This window comes from Rattus norvegicus, chromosome 20 (genome assembly GCF_021556685.1).
Source record: "Rattus norvegicus strain SHRSP/BbbUtx chromosome 20, alternate assembly SHRSP_T2T, whole genome shotgun sequence".
NCBI lineage: Eukaryota > Metazoa > Chordata > Mammalia > Rodentia > Muridae > Rattus > Rattus norvegicus.
In genome coordinates, this window is record NC_141553.1 from 30,137,739 (window position 1) to 30,162,735 (window position 24,997).

The 24,997-nt window shown below is 47.8% G+C and overlaps 2 protein-coding genes and 2 long non-coding RNA genes across 10 annotated transcripts in view; 2 read left to right on the plus strand and 2 right to left on the minus strand.

The window, feature by feature from the left end:
• Window positions 1-994: 994 nt before the first annotated feature.
• On the minus strand, window positions 995-12,875 carry LOC147998629 (uncharacterized). Its single transcript, XR_015645841.1, has 2 exons — window positions 12,505-12,875; window positions 995-2,559 (listed from the first exon to the last, which is right to left on the minus strand). It is a non-coding gene; the product is annotated as an uncharacterized LOC147998629 (long non-coding RNA).
• Window positions 5,136-9,210, plus strand: LOC147998630 (uncharacterized). Its single transcript, XR_015645840.1, has 2 exons — window positions 5,136-5,186; window positions 7,944-9,210. It is a non-coding gene; the product is annotated as an uncharacterized LOC147998630 (long non-coding RNA).
• Window positions 12,876-13,401: 526 nt separating the features above from the next.
• Window positions 13,402-18,919, plus strand: Pcbd1 (pterin-4 alpha-carbinolamine dehydratase 1). The gene is made up of 4 exons (NM_001007601.2): window positions 13,402-13,442; window positions 16,269-16,400; window positions 16,793-16,873; window positions 18,398-18,919. Exons 1-4 carry the CDS (start codon window positions 13,440-13,442, stop codon window positions 18,494-18,496), a joined length of 315 nt encoding a protein of 104 aa, NP_001007602.1. The 5' UTR covers window positions 13,402-13,439; the 3' UTR covers window positions 18,497-18,919.
• A 3,471-nt stretch (window positions 18,920-22,390) lies between these two features.
• Window positions 22,391-24,997, minus strand: part of Sgpl1 (sphingosine-1-phosphate lyase 1) — a 46,285-nt gene continuing 43,678 nt past the window's right edge. For 4 of the 7 annotated variants that reach the window (NM_001434568.1, NM_001434567.1, NM_173116.2 and 1 more), the window contains exon 15: window positions 22,391-24,797. In NM_001434568.1, the coding sequence (NP_001421497.1) occupies window positions 24,657-24,797 (141 nt within the window). In that variant the 3' untranslated portion in view covers window positions 22,391-24,656. The remainder of the gene's footprint in view (window positions 24,798-24,997) is intronic. The other 3 variants (XR_015644544.1, XR_015644542.1, XR_015644543.1) reach the window with 1 other exon arrangement.

Below are 24,997 nucleotides of genomic sequence, written 5' to 3' on the forward strand. Positions count from 1 at the left end.
GAACTATAAAGATACAGAAATCCAGACATGTTAAAGTTGGCAGATCAAAGGGATGGGACAGAAAATGCAGAGCCCGGTGCAGCTTACAAAGGTGGTTGTGTCTTTGTCACTACTTTCCTCATTGCTGTGACCAAACACCAAAGTCATCCACCATGGGGAGAGCTCATCTTGACTCACAGTTTGAGGGGATACAGTCCACCATGGTAGAAAGGCATGGTGGTCAGAGCAAGAGGCAGCTGGTCACACACACGGTGTCTACAGTTAGGGATGAAAGAGGTGAATGCTGGTGCTCACCTCACTTTCTCTGCCCCCCCTTTTAGTTTAGTCAGTGACACCCACACTCTAGAGTGAGTCTCTCCCACAACCACCACCCCATGATGGTTTGTATATGCTTAGCCCAGGTAGTGGCACTAATTAGAAGGTATGGTCTTGTTAGAGTAGGTATGGCCTTATTGAAGAAAGTGTGTCACTGTGGGTGTGGGCTGTAAAACCCTCATCCTAGCTGTCTGGAAGTCAGTCTTCCCCTAGCAGCCTTCAGATGAAGATGTAGAACTCTCAGCTCCTCCTGCACCATGCCTGCCTGGACGCTGCCATGCTCCTGCCGTGATGATAATGGACTGAACCTCTGAACCTGTAAGCCAACTCCAATTAAATGTTGTCCTTATAAGAGTTGCTTTGGTCATGGTGTCTGTTCATAGCAATAAAACCCTAACATAGACATCTCCCTATGTTAAAGTCCTCTGGAAAGACCTTCAGTGAGCTACTCAGAAACGTGTCTCCTAGGTCAATGACAATGAAAAGTAATTACCACCTCCGGGTTCAGGTCGGTGGGGAAAGATGGACCAGTAATTGCTTATCAGGACAAGTGAGTGATAAGCTTTGGGGACACTTTTGCATCTGTGGGTATTGTTTTCATATCTTATTGTAAGACCCCTGACCCTTAGTCAGTGGTACTTGCTTCAATACACCCTCAATGAGGCACCCAGACACAGACTGATGCAAAAGCAAGAGGTTTATTTTCCAGTGCAACGGGATCTACCTTCAATCAGCTCCTTGTGTCTAGTGAATAGAAGGCAATCCCAAATGGCTATAACAAGTAATTTTTATACTTTTTAGGGGTACCAGTTACATCAGCAGCTTTACAGTTTAAACTCATTGGCTAAGCATATTGACCTTTGAATCTATTGGCTAGCAAGCATGGGCAGATTATGACACACATTCGAACTCTATCTGGGACCAGAGGGTCAGATGACTATCAGTCAGTACATTCTGCGGTTTTTCAAGAATGTTCCTGCTCCTTCTGAGAACTGTGGGTGGAGAATGGAACTTGGCCTAGCCTTGACCCAAGTCGGGTGGGTGTAAGGCTGTCAAAAGCCCCAAGGGTCCTTCATTACATGATGCCCCCAAGTAAATGCCAGAGAGATGGTGTTGCTAAAATTCTTTTCCAGTGATAGGTTATTTCTCCACTGGTGAAATGAGCCAATTCAAGCCATATTAGACTATACATAAGCAGGTTTATTGGGAAGTTGTTCTCAGGCAAATTCACTGGCCCCAAGGACTGAGGCCAGGGCACAAGAGGCAGGCAGGAGAGGGAGAGGGAGAGAGAGAGGGAGAGACAGACAGACAGACCTATTATATAGGGAGGAGCCTTGGGAAAAGGCAGCCCAGCCCCTGGGCTGAAAAGTTCAAAGTTGGGGGCAGGGGATGCCAGGTAGGGACTAAGGGATGCTGAGAGAACCTGAAAGCTAGGTCTGCTTTGGTATATAAAATGTGCACTTCAGTTCTTTATGGGAAGGGGTGTCCAAAACCAAATACCCAGGGGGGACATGTAAACACCTGCCTTTTCTCCTAAGATCTCAACAACACATCAGGTACAATTCCACCAAAGTTCACTGTGGAGAACCAATGCTTTATTGGGCTTCCTTACAGAACCTAGGTGAGGGCTTAATTATTGGAGTTTGAGAGTGCCTCCCTCAAAAGACCAAACAGGAAATTCTTCATGAGGCAGTGAGGAGGCTTTTCTCCTCAGTGGAGCCCTTCCTCCTCAGTGGAGCCCTTCCCTTAGTCTTCCCAGTCTACACACTCTAGCCCAACCCAGAAAGTTTAGGGCAGAATTGCACTAGTCAGGAGGTGCAGCTGGAGACCTAAGTGAGTGTCCCGTGACCCTCTAGACCTCCTCCTTCCAAGAGGGAATGTCAACAGTCAACAAGCCCAGCTGTGATGATCTGAGTAGATCCAGCTGAACTCCCCAAAATGGCAGTTGTTTGGCTCTAAGTATAACCCTCTATAACAAGCACAGCTTTTGCCAGCTGCTTTTTCTTTAAACAAAAAACAAGAAAACAACCGTTAATACAAAAAATAATGGGAGATCACAGACAAATCCTCTTTAATACTGTGGTGAGAAAGTTTCAGCAAGCCACAGATCCAGAGACATAAAGGACCAGCCAAGCAGATTGGACTATGGAAGGATGTAGTCGTCAGGATGTCTGTCTGAGTTGCTAAGCTGGGAGACAAATGAGACTGAAGAAATTCTTCAACGCAGATCAAACGAAGGCAAGTCTAGGAAGGAAGGAGAAGATACTGCAGCAAGGGAGGCGCTGGGGTGGTCTAGGGGGTTCCAGTGGTTGGCTTACAGACAATTCTACTGGACTTCTCCCAGCGACCTAGCAACAGTTTTGTTACCATCTGCAGTCACTATTACCTGCCCAGCAGCCTGGACTGCTCACTACCCCAGTTCCTCCCCAACCCCCGCCCCACCCTACCCCACCCTACCCCCGTGTCCTTCTCTGCCCCACCCCCCTTCTCTGCCACTACCATTTCTTCAAGTCCTCACTCCTCCCCCCACAACAAACTTCCCTTATCTTAAGTCCATCTCATGGCATGACTTCTCAGGGTCCTTGTAAGGGGTCCATGATTCGCCAAAGAATGATACCCCGGGCTCAAATAGCATGTAAACGCAAAGGATGTTTTATTCTGCAGAAGTCCAGCGTGCTGGGGTCTCCCATTACCAAGAGAGAGAGAGAGACTGGAGTAAGCTCGCAGGCTGGATTTAGAGCACATCAGGGGAATTCCGGGGTTGGTTACCTTTATGGGGCATGGGGGGCTGGAATCTGTTGAGGAATTCCAGGGTAGGGGGCCTTATCTTGCTCTGTCTCTAAGGACCTTCCATTACCTGGGGCGGGGGCTGGCTGGAGACTGCTGACCCATTGTCCTTGCTTCAGGCCAGGTGGTGGGGCAGTTTCTGATGGTAGGCAGGGCAGTTTTTGACAAGCTGCCTGAAGCCTAGGTTTTTAGGCCTAATCTCCTGAACTGCCAATTTGAAGGCTATCGTGGAGTCAGTCTGTCTCATCAGAAGAAAGGAGAAACTTACAGCAGGGGGAAACAGTGGGGTGTTTGAGGGGGTTCCAATTCTTGGCTTACAGATAGTTGGGCTAGACTTCTCCCAGGAACCTGCGGCCACTAACTATTACGTGCCCTGCTGTCTGATATGGGTGGTCTGACAATAGAGAAGAGGGGTGCTTGCTACCCCAGCCTCTCCCCCCATAGCCTCTCTCTCTCTCCCCCTAAGCCTCTTTCTCCCCCACCAGCTTCTCTCTCTCCCCCCAGGCCTCTCCCTCCCCCAGCCTCTCCCCCCACCAGCCTCTCTTTCTTCCTCCCCTCCCCTCCCCTTTCCTCCTTGTCCCCATGTGTCCCTGGGCCAGCCTCTTTCTCTCTTTCTGTCCTTCTCTGACCTCCCCTCTCCTTTCTCTGCCTCTACCATTTCTCCAAGACCCTACTCCCTTCCCCCACAATAAACTTCTCGTATACCAGGCCTGTCTCATGGCGTGACTTCTCACCTTAGAATGGGCCCACTGCCACATTATATTTCATAACCCAGTGCCCCTAAGCAGACGGTCACTGGTTCCTGCCTCAGCCCTGAGAATTGTGTGCTTTGAAGACTCTTCCTCCCTCACTGTCTCCCCAGGTTTGGGAAGTTCATGCTTGTCCTCAAACCTGCCCACTTCTGTTTGAGAGGGACCCTTAACCCCCTGTACCTTGAAGTCTGTAGGGGTTGAGTAGAGAGACTGTCCCCAGACAGAAGCAAACAGTCATGGCTGGGAAGGTGACCTTAGGGTTGGGGTAGTGAGGACACAGGTGACACCAGCATTTCCCGTGGAATGTTGTTTATTTACTCATTAATAACAGCCCTACAAAGCTGCCACTATTGTCTCCTCCTTGTAGGTGTCCCATAACTGAACCCAGAGAGGAATGGACCTCAGGGCTGTGCTGTCTTTAAAGATGTGGCCATGTCTGTGTGGGGCCATGGCAGGCCCTTATATCTAAATATATTCTTCCCAGCCCCTTTTAGATAGAGGACTGCCACGGAGCATGGCTGGCCTTGAACTCTAGATCCTCCTGTCTCGGCTCTTGAGTGCTGAGACTCCCGGACTACAGACCCATACAGGTCTCTATTTTGTGGCTGTGGCTTGTTTTATTTGGTTTTGGTTGTTTTCTTCCCCACTATCACGGACACATGTTCTTTCTTTCTTTCTTTCTTTCTTTCTTTCTTTCTTTCTTTCTTTCTTTCTTTCTTTCTTTCTTTCTTTTTTTTTTAGGTTTTTTAAATTTTCCTCTGGGCTGCCAGGACCTGCCCCATTCCCAGTAGTGACATGTAAATGGCAGAGCAAAATAGAACTCATACAGCTGGCTGGTGCTGGGCGAAGTGGCTATCTGAGCTACACACACAGACACAGAAAATTTGGGAAGATTTGTTAAAAAGGTTTTAAGTACAGGGTAGCATGCCAGCACCATGGGAAAAAAACGACTCTGGTATCCAAGACCCTTCAGGGGTAAAGAGTGGAGCTGAAAAAAGATGCTAAACAAAGAGTGGGCATAGTGTGGTCTTGCAATGAAGGCCTCCGAGAAGAGTGAGGGTAAAGTGGGGAAGAGGAGAGGAAGGGAGAGAAAAGGGCAGGGAAGGGGCAAAGAGAAAGGGGAGGAAGAGGTTGGCGCTCAAACTCAGTACAATTGGCTGACTGACGTGCCTATTAACCTATCAAAGCAGACGCTGGCTGCCAGCTCTGCTTATCAGCCAATACCAGCTACAGAGTCCTGGCTCCGCCCAGCATTTTTTTTTTTTTTTTTTTTTTTTTTTTGGTTCTTTTTTTCGGAGCTGGAGACCGAACCCAGGGCCTTGCGCTTCCTAGGTAAGCGCTCTACCACTGACCTAAATCCCCAGCCCCCCCGCCCAGCATTTCTTAACCTGCAGCCTCTCCAGCCCTTGCGTTTCCCTTCCCTTCCCCCAGCGGCTCTTCCACGTATAATCCAGCCCTTGTGGCTTTACAGGTTGTGCCCTCCTGGCCTTCTTGGTCTCCTGGCTGAGTCCTGGCTTTTCCCTCTTCCTCTCTCACCCAGCCCCCTCCTCCTCTGGTTCAGTCTGGACCCTTCCATATACCTCTGGCTGCACACTCCCTCAGATCTGTAATACACATTCTCCTCCGCCATAGCTAGGAGTATGAGTCATGTCTTGATTGATTGATTGATTGATTGATTGACTGATTGATCTATCTATTGATCGATTGTTTCTAGAAGACCAGAAGGAAGGTAGAGAATAAGAAAATATTAAAAGAGCTGGGAAGCAGGGATTGGGGATTTAGCTCAGCAGTAGAGCACTTGCCTAGCAAGCTCAAGGCCCTGGGTTTGGTCCCCAGCTACGAAACAAAAAAAAAAAAAAAAAGGAAAAAAAGACAAAAAAAGGGGTGGGAAGAGTAAGAGCCCTTCCTCAAGTGGCACATTCAAGAACCAAGTGTTTGTGTGTGTGTTTGTTTGTTTGTTTCTGCAACCCCGGTGGCTCCTTCCACTTCCCCTTTCTCTGGGGTATTCGGTGTATATGTTGGGAACACCTATCTGGGTTCCAAAGGGCACATCTAGGTGACAATAAATCCCTGTCGTATCTGTGTGACTCACTGCTAGATGTCCCAGTTGTGGGAGCGCCTTTCGGGGTATTCCCACTTATGAGAGGCCCCAGCAGGAGAGGAAGGGCTCTGGGGAACAGAGCCAGCATCCCTGGGAAGACCTCACAAACCCGGTGTGCAATACTTGGAAGCAAAGGCTTTCTGTTAGTTTGTATGTTTTTGAGACGAGGTCTCACTATGTGGCCCAGGCTGACTTTGAACTCACAAACCTCCTGCCTCTAGAGGGCTGGAATTACTTGTGTGTGCCAGGGTTACAGATGTGTGTAACCATGCCTGGCTGGCTTTCTCTTTTATTCATTTATATCTGTGTGTTGTTTTGCTTTAAAATTCACTTTTACAGCTCCGGAGAAAGAACCAGATGCCACACACGTGCCAGGTGGAAGCTGCTATCCACCCTGAATTATGAGTTGCGTGAATCTGTGTGTATGTGCACAAGTGTACACTGGTGTGTGCATGGGTGTGCACAAGTTTTGTGTTTGTGCGTACCTGTGTGTGCAACTGCATGTGAAGGTCAAAGGTTGGTGCTGGGCATCTTACATATTACCCTTCACCTTATTCTTTTGAAACAGGGTCTCTCACCGAACCTGGAACTCAACAGTTCAGCTAGGCTGGCTGGCTGGGTAAGCCCCCAGCATGCTCTTGGCTTCTTCGCTTTCCCAACAATGGTTCCGGTTCATGCTGCCACACCTGTCTTCTTTACACAGGTGCTAGGGGTTTGAACTGAGGCCCTCCTGTTGGACAGCAAGCATTTTACCCACTGTGCTACCCCTTCCTTACCCCGGCTTCTGAATTAAGGTTTCTGGCTAACGTTGGGTTTACAACACTGTTGAAGCAGGGAGTGATAGTCAAGTGCGCTGGTGCAAGTGAAACCCTGGATGTCTGTTCCCAGGATTTTGGAGAGAGAGGGATATGTAAAAATGTTTTTTTGGGGGGTTGGGGATTTAGCTCAGTGGTAGAGCGCTTGCTAGGCAAGGCCCTGGGTTCGGTCTCCAGCTCCGGAAAAAAAAAGTTGTTTTTTTTTTGTTGTTGTTTGTTTTTTTGTTTTGTTTTTGCTTTTGCTTTCTCATTTGGAACTATTAGTTTAAAACAATTTGGAAAAGCAGACCTCAAATCTTAAAACTATTATCAAAAATTGTTATTTTATGCTAATGCATTTATTCCCTTAGATTCAGTAAGATGCTGTTTTTCTTTCTTTCTTTTTTTTTTAAGATTTATTTATTTATATGTGAGCACACTGCAGCTGTCTTCAGACACACCAGAAGAGGGCATCAGATCTCGTTACAGATGGTTGTGAGCCACCATGTGGTTGACTGGGATTTGAACTCAGGACCTCTGGAAGAGCAGTCAGTGCTCTTAACCACTGAGCCATCTCTCCAGCCCAAGATACTGTTTTTCATGTGGTGTAGTACAGTGCTCTCTTGCCTGGCATGAGAGTCTAGGCTGAATCTCCGGCCCTGACCCCTTCCAAAATTCCATGGCAAACATTCAAGTAAAAACAGCCTACCAGATAAGAACCACAGCTCTTGCCTCAGAAGCAGTCAGTCAGAGTTTATCCTGAGCCAAATATGAGCAAACATGGATTCAGGTACCCGGATAATGTGCCCCCTACACGCACACGCACGCACATACACACAGAACCTATCAGAATTTCGCCTTTGTCATGTGCAAGCACACTGTGTGGGAGGTCACAGTTGCATTCAAAACGGTAATAATAAAAGACACAGTAGCACACGCCTGTAATCCCAGCACTTGAGAAGCAAAAGGAGAATGCAAAGCTCAAGGTCAGCCTCAGTCACACAGTGAGTTTGAATCAGGCCAGGACTACATGATACCTTGTCTCAGAACCAAAATAACAATAATAATAATAATAATAATAATAATAATAATAATAATAATAATAATAATAATAAACAATGATAAAACTAAAGACAAAACAGTCATCATAACAACAATGTCCCTCTGCTGACCTGGATGTCCTTGTCTTGCTAGCTCCCCTGTAGAAAATGCTAATCCAGGGCTCATACCTGTAATCCCTCCACTTGGGAGGAAAAGCCAAGATGCTCACAAGTTGGATTACACAGCAGAACACTGTCTCCCAAGACAAAACCAAACATGGTAAAAGGAAAAGCCCTCGTGAAGATGACCACTGTCACATGTATGTGGAAGTGAGGTACTTCTAAAGGAAGAGTACGGGAAGATGAATCACCACCACAGGAAGATGAACCACCATGTTCCTGTGGGCTGGCAAGATAGCTGCAGGTGTTTGCCTCCAAACCTGACAACCCCAGTTCAATCCCTGGGTCCCACAAGATCAAAGGAAAAGAATCAACTCCAGAAAGTTGTCCTTTCCTTCCTTCCTCCCTCCCTCCTTCCCTCCTTCCCTTCCTCCCTCCCTCAGGCAACGCATGTGACCTAAAGAAATTGTGGCTGAAGTTAGTGTGCGGATGGCTGAGGGACAGAAGCTGAGAAGCGGTGGTGTCTACACAGGGACTCGCAAAGAGTCAACCAAAACAGAGAGAGAAATACAAATTCTAAAAGACTGGCAAAGGGATATTAAAAAGCAACTCCCCTCGGCTGCTGATAAGCCTACAAAGTCCTCACCGTCCTCAGTAATCATAATAAGTCACAGAGAAAAAAAAACCCTCCAAGCTCAGTCTGTACCTGTCAACAACAACAACAAAAACAAAAACACCTCCCCACACACACACCCCCACACACACAAAGTCAGACTCTGTGGAGGATGAAATGTGTGAGGAAATAGGAACCCTCACAAGGCACAGGTGAGAACAGCGCTGCTATCCCAGTTCTGGAAACATCTGGTTGATTCTGGAATGCACAGCTATGGCGGGGGAAGTGCTGGCTTTGCAGGTTGTGTGTGTAGGGATCTTCCCAGGGGCCTGGGAGCTGCTGAGTATGCAAGTGCAGCCTTGCCCCGGGTTGGTTTGGGGGGGGGGGGTGTCGAATCATGTGCTTGGGGGTTAATTGTGCTGTGGTGAGAGCTGGAAATGACCTGAGTGGCCATCACTGGTGGGATGAGAAACCAGAGTGGACTTTCAACACAAAACACAGAGCAGCAGTTAGAACCCCTAGCCACTGTAGACGAAGTGTGCTTGACACATGGTGGGTACAACGAAACATTTGACTTAAGTGTTATGTTTTATACCAGACGATGTATAATGTGGTATTCCTGCAGACCTTAAGGTATATGCAAATGAGGCAACACAAATTTTTCAAGAATAAATACGGACAGAATTTACATCAGCACATTACTACAGTGCCACAGAGGGGAGAAGAGGGGTGCAGAAAGAAAGGCTAACAGAAAATAAAGCTTTATGTGTCAGGAGACTTAGGTACCAGACTTACTAAAAACCTGTGGTGGTCAAGACGGTGGTGTCTGTGTCTCTATGGACAGTGGGTCAAGGAGCACCCAGAATCAACCCACACACATTTTTTTTTCTTTTTTTTTTTTTTTGGAGGTGGGGATCGAACCCGGGGCCTTGCGCTTGCTAGGCAAGCGCTCTACCACTGAGCTAAATTCCCAACCCAAGACAGATTTTTTAAAGAGTTTTCTGGTTTGGAGAGATGGCTCAGTGGTTAAGAGCACTGACTACTCTTCCAGAGGTCCTGAGTTCAAATCCCAGCACCCACATGGTGGCTCACAACCATCTGTAATGGAATCTGATGCCCTCTTCAGTTGTAGCTGAAGACAGCTACAGTGTACTCATATATAATAAAAGAATAAATCTTAAAAATATTTTTAAAAAAGTTTCCTATTATACCAAACACAGGCTTCTTGCTGAGTCACTGGTCAGGTACCTCTCCCCCAACCCTGAATGAAAATGGTGCCGTAGATTATCTATTGTTCACGGAGGCCTATGTTCCCCAATATTTTCCAGGCTCTGCAGGCTGCCAAGAACGACAGCAAAGCCCTCAGCAGCAGGTCTGGCTTCAGCTGCAGCCCCGCTTGCTTGCAGTGGTCTTGCAACCCGAGTAGTGGAGTTCTCTCAGAATGAAACAAAGCAGCGGTCCGTTGGTCGGCTGTGCTGACAGTTGAGCCAATTGCCAAGGACAGGGCTGATTGATTGACAGTTCCCTACCCAGCTTAAGGCAGCTGTCAATCAAGAGGAGGGGCTAGTTCCTAACAGATTGTTTAAAGGCAGTAAAGAAAAAATTCACCACAGCAAACTCCACTGAAGAATGCCCATAGGAAAGACCTATCAAGGAGTTAACATTCTCAACAGCATTTAACAGTCTTTAACTACTCACCTCGTATTCTCGGAAGAACTAGGCCTTAAGGGACTAGAAAAATGGTTAAGAGCACTAAGTGCTCTTCCAGAGAAGCAGGGCCTAATTCCTGGAACTCACACTGGGTTGCTCACAACTGCCTGTTACTCCAGCTCTATGGAAGCTGGCCCCTGGGGGTACCTACACACTAGCACACACAGAGACAGGAATAATTGAAAAGAAGATAACAATTTTTAAACTATTGGGGCTTTAGGAAGAATTACACACACCGTCCAGATTTGTCCCATCACTCGGAGTTTGTTTGTTTGTTTTTGGTTTTGTTTTGTTTTGAGACAGCCATTATAGTTTTGTACTAGGCTGGTCTAGAACTCACTATGTAGACCAAGCTGGCCTTGAACTCACAGATGTCTCCGAGTTCTGGAATTAAAAGCTTGAGCTGCTATGCCCAGCTCCCCAGGATTTTATAAACATGTGTCTGTTATACAACCCAGATTCTCTCCACACCTACATAGTGACTTCTTGCAAAATGAAAACATGTGTTCATACATACATGCATGCGTGCACACGTGCACACAGCCTGCACACTAAAAGGATAGTGTATTCTGGATCCAAATATGACTAACAGAGGTGCAGGGACACTCACTCGAATCACTCCAAATTCCAACATGATGTTTTTCTTTCTTTTTTTTTTTTTTTTTTTTTTTTGGTTCTTTTTTTCGGAGCTGGGGACCGAACCCAGGGCCTTGCGCTTCCTAGGTAAGTGCTCTACCACTGAGCTAAATCCCCAGCCCCTTTTCTTTCATTTTTAAATAGACTTATTGATTTATTTTATGTATATAAGTGCTCTCTTTTCATGCACACCAGATCAATTTACAGATGGTCGGGAACCATCATGTGGATGCTGGGAATTGAACTCAGAACCTCTGCAAGAGCAGCCAGTGCTCTTAACCGCTGAGCCATCTCTCCAGCTGGATGTTTTTCTAATAAAAGAATAAAGAAAACAAATTTTTTTCCATCAAGACTTTTTCAAGCCTGTTGGTGGAAACATCAGGTAGGATGAATTCCAGAAGAGTAGGCGACCTCAGCTAGAGGCCTCACCTGCCACCTAGCAGCCCTTTAAAACCATGGGGTCGGTGCTAACCCACCAACCCAATAGTCTATACACTCCAAAGGATTCACCCACCAGCCACCAACATGCTAAGTCACATACAGAGGAGAGAAATAGGTGGTTTTAAGGGAGCCACAGATGACCCAAGATTAGCAGGTTCTGGACCTGCACCATTTCAAACTCTCCCCAACCAATGAGGCTCCCAGTGGTTCTCAATCTGGGGGGGGGGGTCCACTTCCAATATCCTGCAAATCAGATATTTACATTATAATTTATAACAGCAGCAAAATTACAGTTATGAAGCAGCAATGAAGATAATGTTATGGCTGGGGTCACCACTTGAGGAACTGTATTAAGGGCCACAGCGTTAGGAAAGCTGGGAACCATTGCTTTGGTTTGAACCGCCTTTCAAACAGTGTAGTCCTTTTCAGGAACTTTCATTCACAGTCTAAACAGTGAGTTCAGAGGGTTGTCAGTCCGAGACCTGAGAGTTGTAGAAGACTCTAGAGAGAAAAGGAAGCCCCACTCCCAACAACTAACCTATACACAATACCTTCCAGAGCTACGGAACTAACAATATACTTAGTCATGAAAACAAGGAGTTCTTGGAACATGAACATGGGTGAAAACAAGGAACAAGGGTCGAGGGAGAGATGGCTCAGCGGTTAAGAGCACTGTCTGCTCTTCCAGAGGTTCTGAGTTCCATTCCCAGGAACCGCATGGTGGCTCACAACCATCTGTAACGGGATCTGATGCCCTCTTCTGGCCTGCAGGTATATATACAGAAAGAACACTCACATGCATAAATAAATCTTTTAAAAAAGAAAGGAAAGAAGAAACTGGGACATGGACGGACTCCAAAAACAAAATGAGGTAAATAAAAACTAAATAGTTCGGATGCATGGGGATGTCTAGAAAATGCAAACGGATCCACTGCAATTGAAGAGTGCTGGTTTAGGGGGAGCCCTGGTAGAGAGAGGACACCTGGTAGCGCAGGGAAAGGTCAGAGCTGATGTTCCTAACCCATGCCTAAGAGAAGCACATGTCCCACCATGTTACTGGGGTTATTAGGGTCAGAGCCTGGGCCCTGGCAGCTGTGATAAGCCAGGCTCAGCCAGCTGCTCTCTATATGCCAACTAAAGAGACAAGTCACAGCAGAGGGACTGGGGGGAGGGCTCAGAGGTTCAAAGCACTTACTGCTCTTGCAGAGAATCTGAATTTGGCTCCAGTACGCATATCAGGCAGCTCAAGACAGCACGTCATCCAGTTCCAGGGGATCCAGTGTTCCGTTCTGACCTCCTTGGCAGCTACATGCATACAGTGCACAGTGCACATAAACCTGTGCGCCCACACAAACGTACATTTGAACACACACACACACACACACACACACACACACACACACACACAAATAAATCTTTTTAAAAATTAAAACATGGAATTCAAACACCCATATTCAAACTCAATACAGCCATACTGGGAAGAGAAAGGAAGAGGTTTAGGATCCTCCAAGTCCGTCATCTGGGACCTAATATACGGCTCAGGGTTAAACAGAGGGCAAAAGGAATGCCTTAGTAAACAAGGTGGTCTGGGCAAGTTGTCAGAACGGTGTAAAATCTTTCCAGTAGACAAATTTCTCTTCTGGCTGGTTCAGGACCTCAGCCTTTCCCTTCTCCTAACATGCCTCTCCTGGGGAAGTTCTGATTTCTTGGGGTCCATTGTTTCAATAGTCTGATAGCCCAAGGGAGGGACACATTGACTCCCTTTAGAATATCTTCTTCTCTCCTGATAAGATGGTTACGACTGTGCACTTTGTGTATGTGCAGTCCAGTGTATGTGACATTTATCTGGGTGGCTTTTGTTGTTAATATAATAGGTCAGGCAGTCTGGTGCCCAGAGTCCTCCAGCAGACAGGGAGCAGAGGTACAGAGGTGCCAAAGCCTTTGCCTGGAGCCCATCACGCAGCCATGCTCATAGAGCACAGGGCATAAAAAGCGCTGCAAGGGCGTGGAGTAAGGAGGACCCACGTTAATAATTACCCGCGGCCACCGGATCTCTGCCCCGCCCCCGCGGTGGCCTGCTGCCTGCCAGCCGCTCTCCCTCGCTGACGCCACCTGCTTCCCGCACTGGACATGGTAAGCGCTGGAAGTCTGGTGAACCCTGAGAGGGGGCCTGGAAGCGGGGACTAGGGCTCCGATGCTGGGGGTGCGGGTCACGCTGAGCCTCCCGCAGCGCCATCGAGCCAGGCTAGAGTCGCCTGGCCTTCCTTAGGGGAGCTGAGGTGCAGGTTCCGGAGGTGGCTTTGGCGGTGGGCCTGGAAGACTAGCTTGTCCTAACTCCCAGGCCCGATCTGCTGGCTGGGTCTGACAGGGTGTGGCAGCAAGGCAGGTCTCCGTGGCGCTGTCTGGTCCTAAAGGCTAGCTGGTCTCTTGAGGTGCCAGATTTTTTTTGGGGGGGGGGGACTCAGTTCTCTCTGCACCCCAGTGCTGTCCCTGACTTTATGCCCCGCCCTAACACCTAGTTAAGGTGCTGTGCCCCACCTTGGTTGGGTGGTGTGGGGGTGGGTCAGGATCTTAGGTCCCTTGGAAAGAGGCCCTCAGACCTCCCTGCAACCCTTCCCAAACAGTGAGGTTCCAGTGATGGGAGGGTGTTTTGGCAGCCTGGGAAGGCTTGGAAAGAGTCATTGGGGACCAAAGACACACAGGCTTGGATAATCAGTAATCCTGCAACCCACGCTAACAGAGGCTGACAGAGCTTTGCTAAGCAAATAAGGCTCTTACCCCTCTGACCTGAGTTCAGAGGGTTGTCAGCCAGAGACTTGGTTCTGGAAAATTCTAAGAAGTACCACCTAACACACACACACATACACACACACACACACACACACACACACACACACACACACACACACACACACACACACTTCTGGTGCCCTTCGGATACCCAGTTGCCTGGTTACCAGGGTCCAGCTTATCAGCCACTGAACGGGCAACACTGGAAAGACCCCCCTATTAACCTCAGTGTAGATCTCTGCACTGAGGTGGAGCCCCTTGTTTCGGAGAGCACACACACGTGAGGTTCTGTAGGTTCCACTGCTGGCCTGTGACCTGTCACAGGTCTCCTTCTTGCCCTAGGGAGTGTTTTTTAAATGAAGCTGACTTTCACTTTATAACCTTGCATCCCACTGGCATCTCTTGGTCTAAGGAGTGGGTCTCATCCCCTTTACCCAGGAAGCCAAGGGACCATTTGGCCCACCCACCCCAGGGTACTGAAATGATGGGTGGCTTGCAGGGCACAGTTCACCTTCCTCCGGCTCCCCAAGCCAAATTTGAGTCATTGTCTGTAGTTTAAAACTGTGTCCCTAGGTGATCTATTTCACAACCCTAGCTTGTTAGGCTCATGGCCCCACGTTCCTCTAGAGGATAGAACTGACGCTAACTTCTGTTTTCTGGAGGGTCCACTCAGGACCTGACCTGGTATGTGCTGAGGGTCACACCGTGGGCACTTTGTACAACAGGCTTATGAGCTTGCCAGGTGCCCTTGACAGACTACTTCCATGTTTGGTCTGGGCCCTGTGGTCCTTGGTTCCTGAGACAGCCGCCCTGAGAGCCTCACCCTGACAGCTGTGGACTACACAGGGGCATGGAGGAAGCCAGTATTCACAGTGACTAGAAGGTGGCAGAGACTCATCTGGGAATGTGTTTGAATGGGTTTCTGCATCCAGCCCCAGGGCTATAGCTCTAAGAGACCACACCTTGAGTCGATGACGTCACCGATTGAGGATGACTTGCGGAAGAGAGACTGCTCACATCCCCTCTATCACTCACATCCCCTCTGTCAAGGCCTGTTTCCTCTCTAGAACACCGGAACATTGCAGAATGGGTGTGGGGATGGAGCATAGAGGGAATGCCATATTGTAATGTATTGGGACTGGGCTGAATTTTGCTTTAACAACCTTGGGAACACAATGGTGCACTTACATGAGAAGATGAAGGCAGACATCTGTGAGGCTTTGGGAGTATGAGTTGGGGGAACACTTCGTTACAACACACTCTCTTTGGCATTCTCTGTGAATGGACGTACAAAACCCAAGACCTGGGCTGCAGATTCGGCTTAGTTTGTAAAGTGTTTTCAAGTACGAAATCTGGAGTTCTCATTCCCAGAAGCCACCCTTAAAACATTGGCATGATAGTGTATGCTTGCAATCCCAGCACTGGGGGAGGCAGAGAAGGATGGATCTCTGAGGATCTACGGCCAGCCAGCATAGCCTACTTGAGGAGAGACCATGTCCAAAAAAAAAAAAGGGGGGGGGGTCCTGGAAAGTTGTTGAGTGGTGGAGAACACTGGCTTCTATTCCAAAGGACCTGGATTCGACTCTCAGCACAATCATGACTGTTCACAGCGGCCTGTGACTCCAGTTCTAGGGTATCCGATACTTTCTTCTGGCCTTTGAAGGGACCAGACACACAGGTGATGCACAGACTTAGGTGAAGACAAAACACTCATATACATAAAATAAAAATACTAATTAAAACATTGAATTTAAAGATAAATGGTATCCAAACAATAACATCTGAGGTTGTCCTTTGGCCTCCACATGCATATGACCTTACCTGAACCCACCTACACACACACATATACCAAAACCAACAAAACACACAAAATCCCAAAACAAAAATATAGGACCCAGAGTCTATCAGTGTACGGGCCCAGACCCCACCTCCTGGCAGGGACTTCTGGGAAATAAAGACCTGTTGCTTGCTATAGGGACATCTATGTCCACAGCAGCCAGCATTGGGTGAATTTCTCCCAAAGGTCTTCTTCTTCTTCTTTTTTTTCCGGAGCTGGGGACCGAACCCAGGGCCTTGCACTCTACCACTGAGCTAAATCCCCAACCCCTGAGGCACACTCTTGACCTGTGAAAGGAACGCCCTGGGGCATCTCTGCTCTCTCTCTTCTAGGCTGGCAAGGCACACAGGCTGAGTGCTGAGGAACGGGACCAGCTGCTGCCAAACCTGCGGGCTGTGGGGTGGAATGAACTGGAAGGCCGAGATGCCATCTTCAAACAGTTCCATTTTAAAGACTTCAACAGGGTATGTGGAACAGGCCTGAGCGGGCTACACTCTGTACGTTCATGTCATGTCCTGTTAGCCAAGGGGAAATTCATTTCCAAGTGCAAAAAGAAGGGCCTTGGACCCTCCCTTCTAGAACTTGAGGAGGTCTTTGGAGGAGACCGTTTCGAGCAACAAGCGCCTGCCCTTTTGAAGGACCTTAATAAACAGCAAAGAACTGGCGGATACTGACAGCCGGTGCTCTATGGACCACATTGGGGATGCTAGAGACACTTAACACAGCATCACAACCAGGGGCAGGATGTTACAAGGGGGACATTAGAGCTCTGGGACTCCCTGGAAGAAACTAGGCCATCCTCCTGCATCGAGGCCTTACTGGCCATGACCCATTGGTGCTTCCTTCATTTTATCAGGCTTTTGGCTTCATGACAAGAGTCGCCCTGCAGGCTGAAAAGCTGGACCACCATCCCGAGTGGTTTAACGTGTACAACAAGGTGAGTGAAGTTGTCCCCCATGTCGTGCCCTGCCCCATATGTACATCTCTTAGAGACCCAAGTCTCCTCAAAGGTTCACCCTTGGACCTGGCTGTAAGTCCTTCCTCACCAATAAGTTGATGTTCATCTCTTTTATCTCCTTCCTAGAGACTCTTCACAAAACAGCCAGTCTCACTGAAGATAAGAAATGCAAATTAAAACGCTTTAAAATACTCTGCCCAGATGTGAAGGCGGCAAGATTCAGGAAGGGAAAGAAAGGGAGGGCATGCCCACTGTTAACAGCTTTATTCCAGATGGAAGAATGAAAGAGTAATAAAACCAAACTTAGATACAGTCTGGCAGATCAGACTGTGATGACCAAGTTAACTGTTGGACCCTTTAGGAGAAGGCGAAGGATGCGCTTAGTAGCCCACCTTAAGTTCTGATTTTAACTTTGGCTTAAACAATATTTTAAAGAATTATTTATTTTATGTCTATGAGTAGTACACTGTCGCTGTCTTCAGACACACCAGGAGAGGGCATCAGATCCCATTACAGATGGTTGTGAGCCACCATGTGGTTGCTGGGAATTGAACTCAGGACCTCTGGAAGAGCAGTCAGTGCTCTCAATCACTGAGCCACCTCTCCAGCCCCCCCTAAATATTTTTTTACATTTATTTAAGTGTAAATATGGGGACATATATGCTGTGCATGTGGAAATCTGTTCTCTCCTTCTACCCTGCGGTTCCTGGAGGTTGAATTCATGGTGTCAAGTCTGTTGTTGGTAAATGCTTTTTCTCACTGAATCCTCTTGCTGGCCTCTGGCTTTAGTTTTTTTGGGTTTTTTTGTTTTGTTTTGTTTTTTGTTGTTGGTGGTAGTGGTGGTTTTTTGTTGTTTTTGTTTTTTCCTTCTTGATTTCTGGATTTGAATTTTTTATCCTATTACTGAAATCATCATTATTTTTGGAAACTATCACGGGAAAATGATGTGTAAACAGCTTTGCACATATCTTGGAGCAGTTAGGAAAGCAGTGACCAGCTACTGTCTTCAGGAATTACCAGTGTCCAGTTCTTTCTTTTTTTTTTTAATAAGGAGCGTTTTGTTTGTTTAAGATTTTATTTATTGGGATTGGGGATTTAGCTCAGTGGTAGAGCGCTTGCCTAGCATGTGCAAGGCCCTGAGTTTGGTCCCCAGCTCCGAAAAAAAAAAAAAAAAAAAAAAGAAAAAACAAAGATTTTATTTATTTAATGTATACAAGTACACTGTAGCTGCCTTCAGATATACCAGAATCCATTACAGATGGTTGTGAGCCACCATGTGGTTGCTGAGAATTGAACTCAGGACCTCTGGAAGAGCAGTTGGTGCTCTTAACCACTGAGCCATCTCTCCAGCCCTAATGTCTGGTTCTTGTCACCAGAAGGAATTATAGTGACCAGTTACTATCCTTCAGTCCCTGGTAGAGCTGAGCCCATAGCTGGTGGCTCTCTCGCTCTTCCTTGGAGGGCACATGCCTGCCCCTGTACTTACGGCTTTCTCTTATTCAGGTCCATATCACCTTGAGCACCCACGAATGTGCCGGTCTTTCTGAACGGGATATAAACCTGGCCAGCTTCATCGAACAAGTTGCCGTGTCTATGACATAGATCTACCCTGCCTCCTATTTCCTTAGGGGAAAGGAGAAGGAGTGACTGGAGGAGGAACCCAGGGAGGGAACCAAGGAGGCTGGCCCTTGCTCCCTGACTCTTGCGGTGACCACCATCTCCGTCAGGGAGGGGTATGAGTCCCTCCCTGTGCAGAACGATGCCCATGTTCCTGGTGCCAGCCTCCTCACTGGGGCTCTGCCATGTTATAATTTGAATAAGCTCTCCCATTTTCTATAGAGTTCCTAGCCTCAGTTGTGTCCCAGGCTGCCTCTTGCTCCTTGTCTACCGGTTCTAGTTAATTTTCCAAGTAGCTGTGATAAAGCATGACAGAAAGTCCAATTCAGACCCTACTAAAACAAACCCCAATATATTATGGAAACAGTGCTTTTATGCCTCCAATAAAACCATGCTATCGATGGGCTCAGCTTCTAGAACCTTCTTTTCCATAGGTCATGCCAAACCAGAATGTGTTGTGTTTGATTTTGAGGGGTCTGTTCTGTTTTTGTGGCTTTGGGGATCAGACCCACAGCTTTCTTTGCACACGCTTGGCCAACTAAGGCACTGAACCTGTCCTCCACCAAAGATGCAATTGAATGGAAGCACTTATTCTGGGTAGGAAGCCAGGCAGGGTCACAGTATTGAGGGGAAAGGAGAGAGCGGAGCACTCTATGCATCAGGTTCATGATCATGTGGGGGTTACTAGACAAGATGAGACGTGAGCTAAGGGGACACAAAGAAGCGACTAGGGGTAACAAGGAAGGATGCCAGTTATACCTCGGAGAACCAGAACTGCTGGTAGGGCATCAGCAGGAGGGCAATGTGTACCTAGCATGTGAGCCCACATCTAAAAAGGCAGCCCGCCACTATTACTTCTGTCTACTATCATGGCCAATTCTGTATGAACGAGCCTAGACATGCTATGAGGTACCAGACAGATAGGATTCCAGGAATGTTAGGACAAAGGGATGGGTGAGGTTAAGCTTTGGATTGGTCCTAAGTAAAGCATATTGTTCCAATACAGGTGAGTTCCATTCAATCAGTTGAAGGATTGTTATATAGAGCAAAAAGGCTGCCAATCCTCCTTCAAACAGAGCTCTGGAAGTGAGCTTCATTCAGTCAGTTGAAGGCTTGTTATATAGCGCAAAAAGGCTGTCAATCCTCCTTCAAACAGAGCTCTGGACTCCTGTTTGAGCTGAGATGTCAGTACTTTCTTGACTTCACAGGTCTTGAGCTCTAGGCTGGAACTACTCCTCCAGCTAGCCAACGTGACTTCCATTATCACTGGATCCATTTCCTCACCCAGTGTCCCCTTCTGTGCACTCTGACTTTCCCATACACTGAGACCAAAACCATCCTAAGACCTCTGGTTCCAAAGGCTGCAATTCTCAGTCTTAGCAAAGGACTTAGGGCTTGGCTGCTGTTACTCTACAGGAAGACACAAGGTAGTGTAGGGATTGATGGACTGTTTCCTACTGGAACGGTTAAGGACCAGTTTACATAGGTCAGGTTCCTGGCTAGGAATTTTCAAGGATAGAAAATGCACAAAAAAGGATACAGTGGGAAGATTGGGAGCCAAGTCCAATCTAATCTCATCTTCACCCGTGTGTCACCGAACACCCAGAGCAGGAAACAGAGCACCCTTCCCCACTGCAGTCCTCATTGATGACCCCTGGCCTGGAGCCCAGGCAGCCTGAGTAAGTTGATCCTCCTAGGGCCAGAAGAAGCAAAGACTATCTCTACGTTCGCAATCTGTCCACAGAGCTTAACAGCATAACCACCCAGACTTAAGACAGTGGCATCATCTGTTCCACTTCAGACAATGTCCCCAAATGCGCTCGGATATAGCACTTGAGCATGTGGGACAAAGAGAACATGGCGGATCTGGCTCTGCTGTTAATGGCCTTCCTGTTCTAATTATGTATCTGGACTTGAAAACGCCAACCCAGGTGGCTCCACATCTGTCTGAGGCACATCTATCTACAAATGACAGGCAACAGCTTTTAGAAACCAGTTTCTCTCTCTCTCTCTCTCTCTCTCTCTCTCTCTCTCTCTCTCTCTCTCTCAGATCAACCCAGGTAACTGTCGGTCTAAACAGAGACAAGGTGAAAGACAGTTGCTTGAAATAACAAGAGGAAGGAAAGCCTGAATAACCATAGCAAGAAAAAGGCTATCAGCCTGGGCCTGGTGATATAGGCCTGGAAGCCACCTACTTGGGAGACAGAACCACAAGTTCAATCCTAGTCTGGGTCACTGAGTGAGAATCTACTTCAAAATAAACTAGGGCTGGAGAGATAGCTCAGTGGTAGGACACTTGCCCACTATGCACATGGCTCTGGCTTCAATACCCAGCATCACATGGGGAAAAACAAGGTCGTCAAAGCCTGACTTTTGTCCGCCCAAGCTATAATGGGTGGCTGTCAGGGTGGGCCTGACATAGCTTTTGCCACCACTGGGTATGGCTGAGGCAACTCAGTACTATCAAGAACCACACAGAGGACAAAGTTATGCGACCATCAGCATCTCACATGCTGTTTTGAGTTTACCCAGGTCTGCCCAGGGTGTACCGGTGATTGACCGATCACCTTAGATTATACTCTACTGATCATCTTCAAGTGTCCTGGTGAGGATTTTAGGGTTTTTGGTGACCAGGGATCTAGGCCATTTGTCAGGAACCTTGGAAAAGATAACGTTTTTGCCCTCATTCTGGACTGAGCTGGAATGCCATGAAAGCTCATTGGTGTTAAAGTTGGGCTGCCTGAGCCATTGGAAACCTTCTTTTCCTTATGAGATAGAATGTGACACCCAACACTTGTTCATTATTCAACAGGGCTTACAGGCCCGATCCAAATGATGGGCTTTTGAATGGTCAGACAGAGCCATGTTGTTCAGTTGGTGGGTGACCACCCAAGGCAGCTAATCCATCAGTGTGGGGAAAGTGTACTAGTTAAGGTTAAAGTCCACCATGACCGGATAGCCTCTAAGCTTGGAGAAAAACGGGGAGACTCCCTGTAAGCAGGTTATCTCCTTCTAACCTCGTGTAGGGAATCCCCTGCTCACACCTCTGAGGAAAGCCATAAAAACCTGAAGTCCTCTATGCTAATGTGGTATCTAGATAGGCCCTGAGTGTTCAGCCAATGAGCATTCCTTCCCTAAAGGGTATTTAATCCTCGGTTCACCCAGAGTAAAGTGTATGCATTCACATTTGCCATCAAATAAAGCAGTTTGAACAAGCCAGGACCATCTCTTTAATCAAGGATCACTGCAGGGGAAGGCCTCTATTCCAGAGAAGGCCTTCTCTAGTTTACTCCCTCTACACTTACTCTCCAGCACTCAGCTGGAACCGAACCAGGGTCCACCTAGTCCTGGGCATGTGGAAGCCCTAAGAAGCATGGACCGGGACTGGGACTGGGAACCCCCAACCCATTCCTAACTCCCAGCTGTATGTCCGCGGTGCCTGGGTATACAGGAGACTGGGAACCACAGCAATTGACCCAGATTCCACTGTTTCTCATCCAGGAAAACACGGACCAAGGATCCCCATTACGGACTGTGTTCTGCCTCCCATGAGCGGCATGCCCTCTGCGCTCCAAGCACCCCAGAGACGAGGTAGACAAGCAGGCCAGCTTATCAGTATATTCTGGTACAATGGCTAGAGAGTTCAGGACAAAGGCCCCAGGGAACTAAGGGTCAAGATTAAAAGACATCTCCAGACAGACATAACCACAGCTCCTGGAGACAACTAAGCTCCCCGCTGAAGTGCCCGCACATGATGGACACTGTTGTAGGTCTGGGTGGGTGGGGGAGGGGCAGCAATGGGGGAATGCTCGCCAGCCTCCCATTCAGCAACTGCTGTATTTGTGATCTGTATAAAAAAAAAATGCACCCATCCAATGATTACGATTTGGGACATTTATTATTCAATTGCTTCTGAAGAGTTATTGCCGCAGTTAGGAAAGGACTTGGAGACGATGGGGACATTAGAGGAGACAAAACAGATTTCAAAGAGGCAAGTACCATTTTCCAAGTATAAAACTGGTAATATTAAAAGGAACACGTCAGTATATCCACATGACTAGCTACCTCTAATACAGAAACAAGACAGTACAATGTTTGCAGAAGTTACTGTGGCACCTACTAAGCCACATGATACCATGATACTAGACACCCTACCCACCCTGTCACCGGCTAGGTATGGCATGCACACATAAACACACAATGAAAGTCTTAAGTTGCACTAAGGTTCCTAATCATGAATTAAAATGGCTGCAGCAGGTCCCTCTGAAAAACACCAGCACCCCATGCCAGTGCTACCACAAGGAAGGGAACGGCTTGGTCCCCGGCTCTGCTGAGACTATAAAGGATGGGTCTCCATTTTAGCCACTGGCAAGCCAGTGGTGCCTGCTAGGTGGTTCCTGGACTTCTCCAGCATGATGCACTGTAGGCCCAGAGATGAGTCCTGCATAGCTCTAACCACTGGAAAGTGTGTGAGCTCAGGAACTCAGCCTCCCTCTGACATGGGTCACACCAACCATCCCTGAGCCTCAGAATGCACTGTAGAGCACACAGGAGGGAAGTGGACATATGTGCTTGCCCTGCAATGAGCCAGCTGGTCACAGCTTTGGAGTCAGAACAGTGCTGAAGACCACTTCCCAAGGAAGGTGAGGAAGAGTCTGACAGCTTGGCTCTCCCAGCCAGCCATACTCAGGCAAATACTCAGGAATCCCTGAGAAGGGGAAGGAACAGAGCATGGCTTCTGGTGATTTGTCCCAAGTCCTTTCCTACAAAACAGACACCCCACAAATAGGGGTCCATTTCTGCCAGGGCCTGGGTGAGGACTAAATTTATTACTTGCTGCTAGGTAGAAAGGCACACGGTATGGTCATCAGAGCAGGACAGGGCTCGGTCTTCCTCAGAGCCCCCAATCCCTAAAAGGGAAAAGCAAGTGGGAAGTTGGCCAGGGATCGCTTGTGTCCCTGTATAACCCTGGGCGATCAGTCTCACGAAAGAATCCCAGGCCCCAAGTGTAATGGCTACAGCCATTCCTTTCTACTCCAAAATGCCTCTTGTCCTATGCTGCTTCCTTTAGCAGGGCCTGAGGAACGTCCAGTACCTGGAGCTAAAATGCCGTCGTACCTTTGGAAGCTTAAAAAAGGGGGGAAGGGGCAGAGAACACACTGATGGAGCAAGTGTCCTCCAAACGTCTTCACACCCACTGAGGGAAGTCAAGGACACTTGTGGAGTGTTTTCTTCAATAAAACTGGATTCTCATTACACGAAGGCTTAAGGCAAAGTTGAAGGGGAAGACCACCGCCCACATGTGCATGACCTAGGTGCTTACTATGCTGCTGTTCAAGAAAATATGGGGAAGGGGCTGGCTTTGGCTTCTCTGGCCCAGGAGAGGGCTCAGGTGTGATCTACACCTACTCCAGACTCGAGGCAGCGCCAATAGCCAGAAAGCCCAAGCTTCTCTGAAAAACACGTTCATTTCCTACCCTACAGTAATAAGAACACACAAGTGTGAGCATCACGGCCAACAGGCATCTCCAAAGGTGGCAGCAGCCATGGTCGTGCACAAGACAAAGGAGCACTTCAAACCCCGTCAAGGGAACACACTCCAGTAATTAAAAAAAAAGAGAGGCCAGTAACCTGGCCAACTTGTGCTTGGAAAAGTAAAGCAAGTTGTAATGAGAGCGATCCTGAGAGACAAGCAGCATCTCCTGACGCAGAGGCTGAAATCTCCCCGAGTGGGACAGATTAGCACCCACCCAGGGAACACAGTACATAAATGCCCCCTGCCTGACAGCCAGAACGTTGAGACACCCTCTTGCTATCTCACATTTTCCCTAAGCAATCAGGACAGGTCAGGGCCGCCGCATAAGTGAAGATGATGCTAAAGATGTTAGAGGAAAATATGGTTAAAACAATTCCTAGGGCAACATTAATAACCAGGGCAGACTCATTATGCAGTGGGATCCTTCAGGGTCTTCAAACTAAAAGCCCCAAAAGGAGACAAAGGAGTCCTGAGGCTGAAGCTATCTTACGGTTTATCCTATTTGTGCTCTAAGGAGCCAGTCCAGATGTCAAGTTGTGTGTGGTGGGTTCTAAATGCCAAGAACCTTCTGAAGGCCTGAAGTTCCATGGATCTATCAAGGGTCAAAGTTCAGCGGGGCTTTGGAGAACCGTTCATCTGGTTACCCTGAGTCACAGGGTCTGTACTATAAAGGCTGTCCAAGAAGACGGAGGATATTTCTGCAACCATCTTCCTGTCAATGGTTGCCTGGGCCATGCCATAGATGGCACCCTGCAAATCCAACCAAGGATAGATCATCATTAGTGATGTGAGTACAGCTGCCATCCTTGTGCACCCAGCCCCCATTCCTAGCCCAGGCACCATTCCATCAGACAAGCAGCTGCCACAGGATTTTTGTGACAGGTACTTTCCGGCCTGCCTTACCAAGTAAATGAACTACTCTGGGGTCCCAAAACTCTGGGGTTTACTGT

Bases quoted from the DNA above. Each gene is read 5' to 3' on its own strand.
- Pcbd1 (NM_001007601.2), top strand. The intron at 16,401-16,792 runs GTATGTGGAACA...TCATTTTATCAG, and splicing joins ATTTTAAAGACTTCAACAGG to GCTTTTGGCTTCATGACAAG. The intron at 16,874-18,397 runs GTGAGTGAAGTT...TCTCTTATTCAG, and splicing joins GGTTTAACGTGTACAACAAG to GTCCATATCACCTTGAGCAC.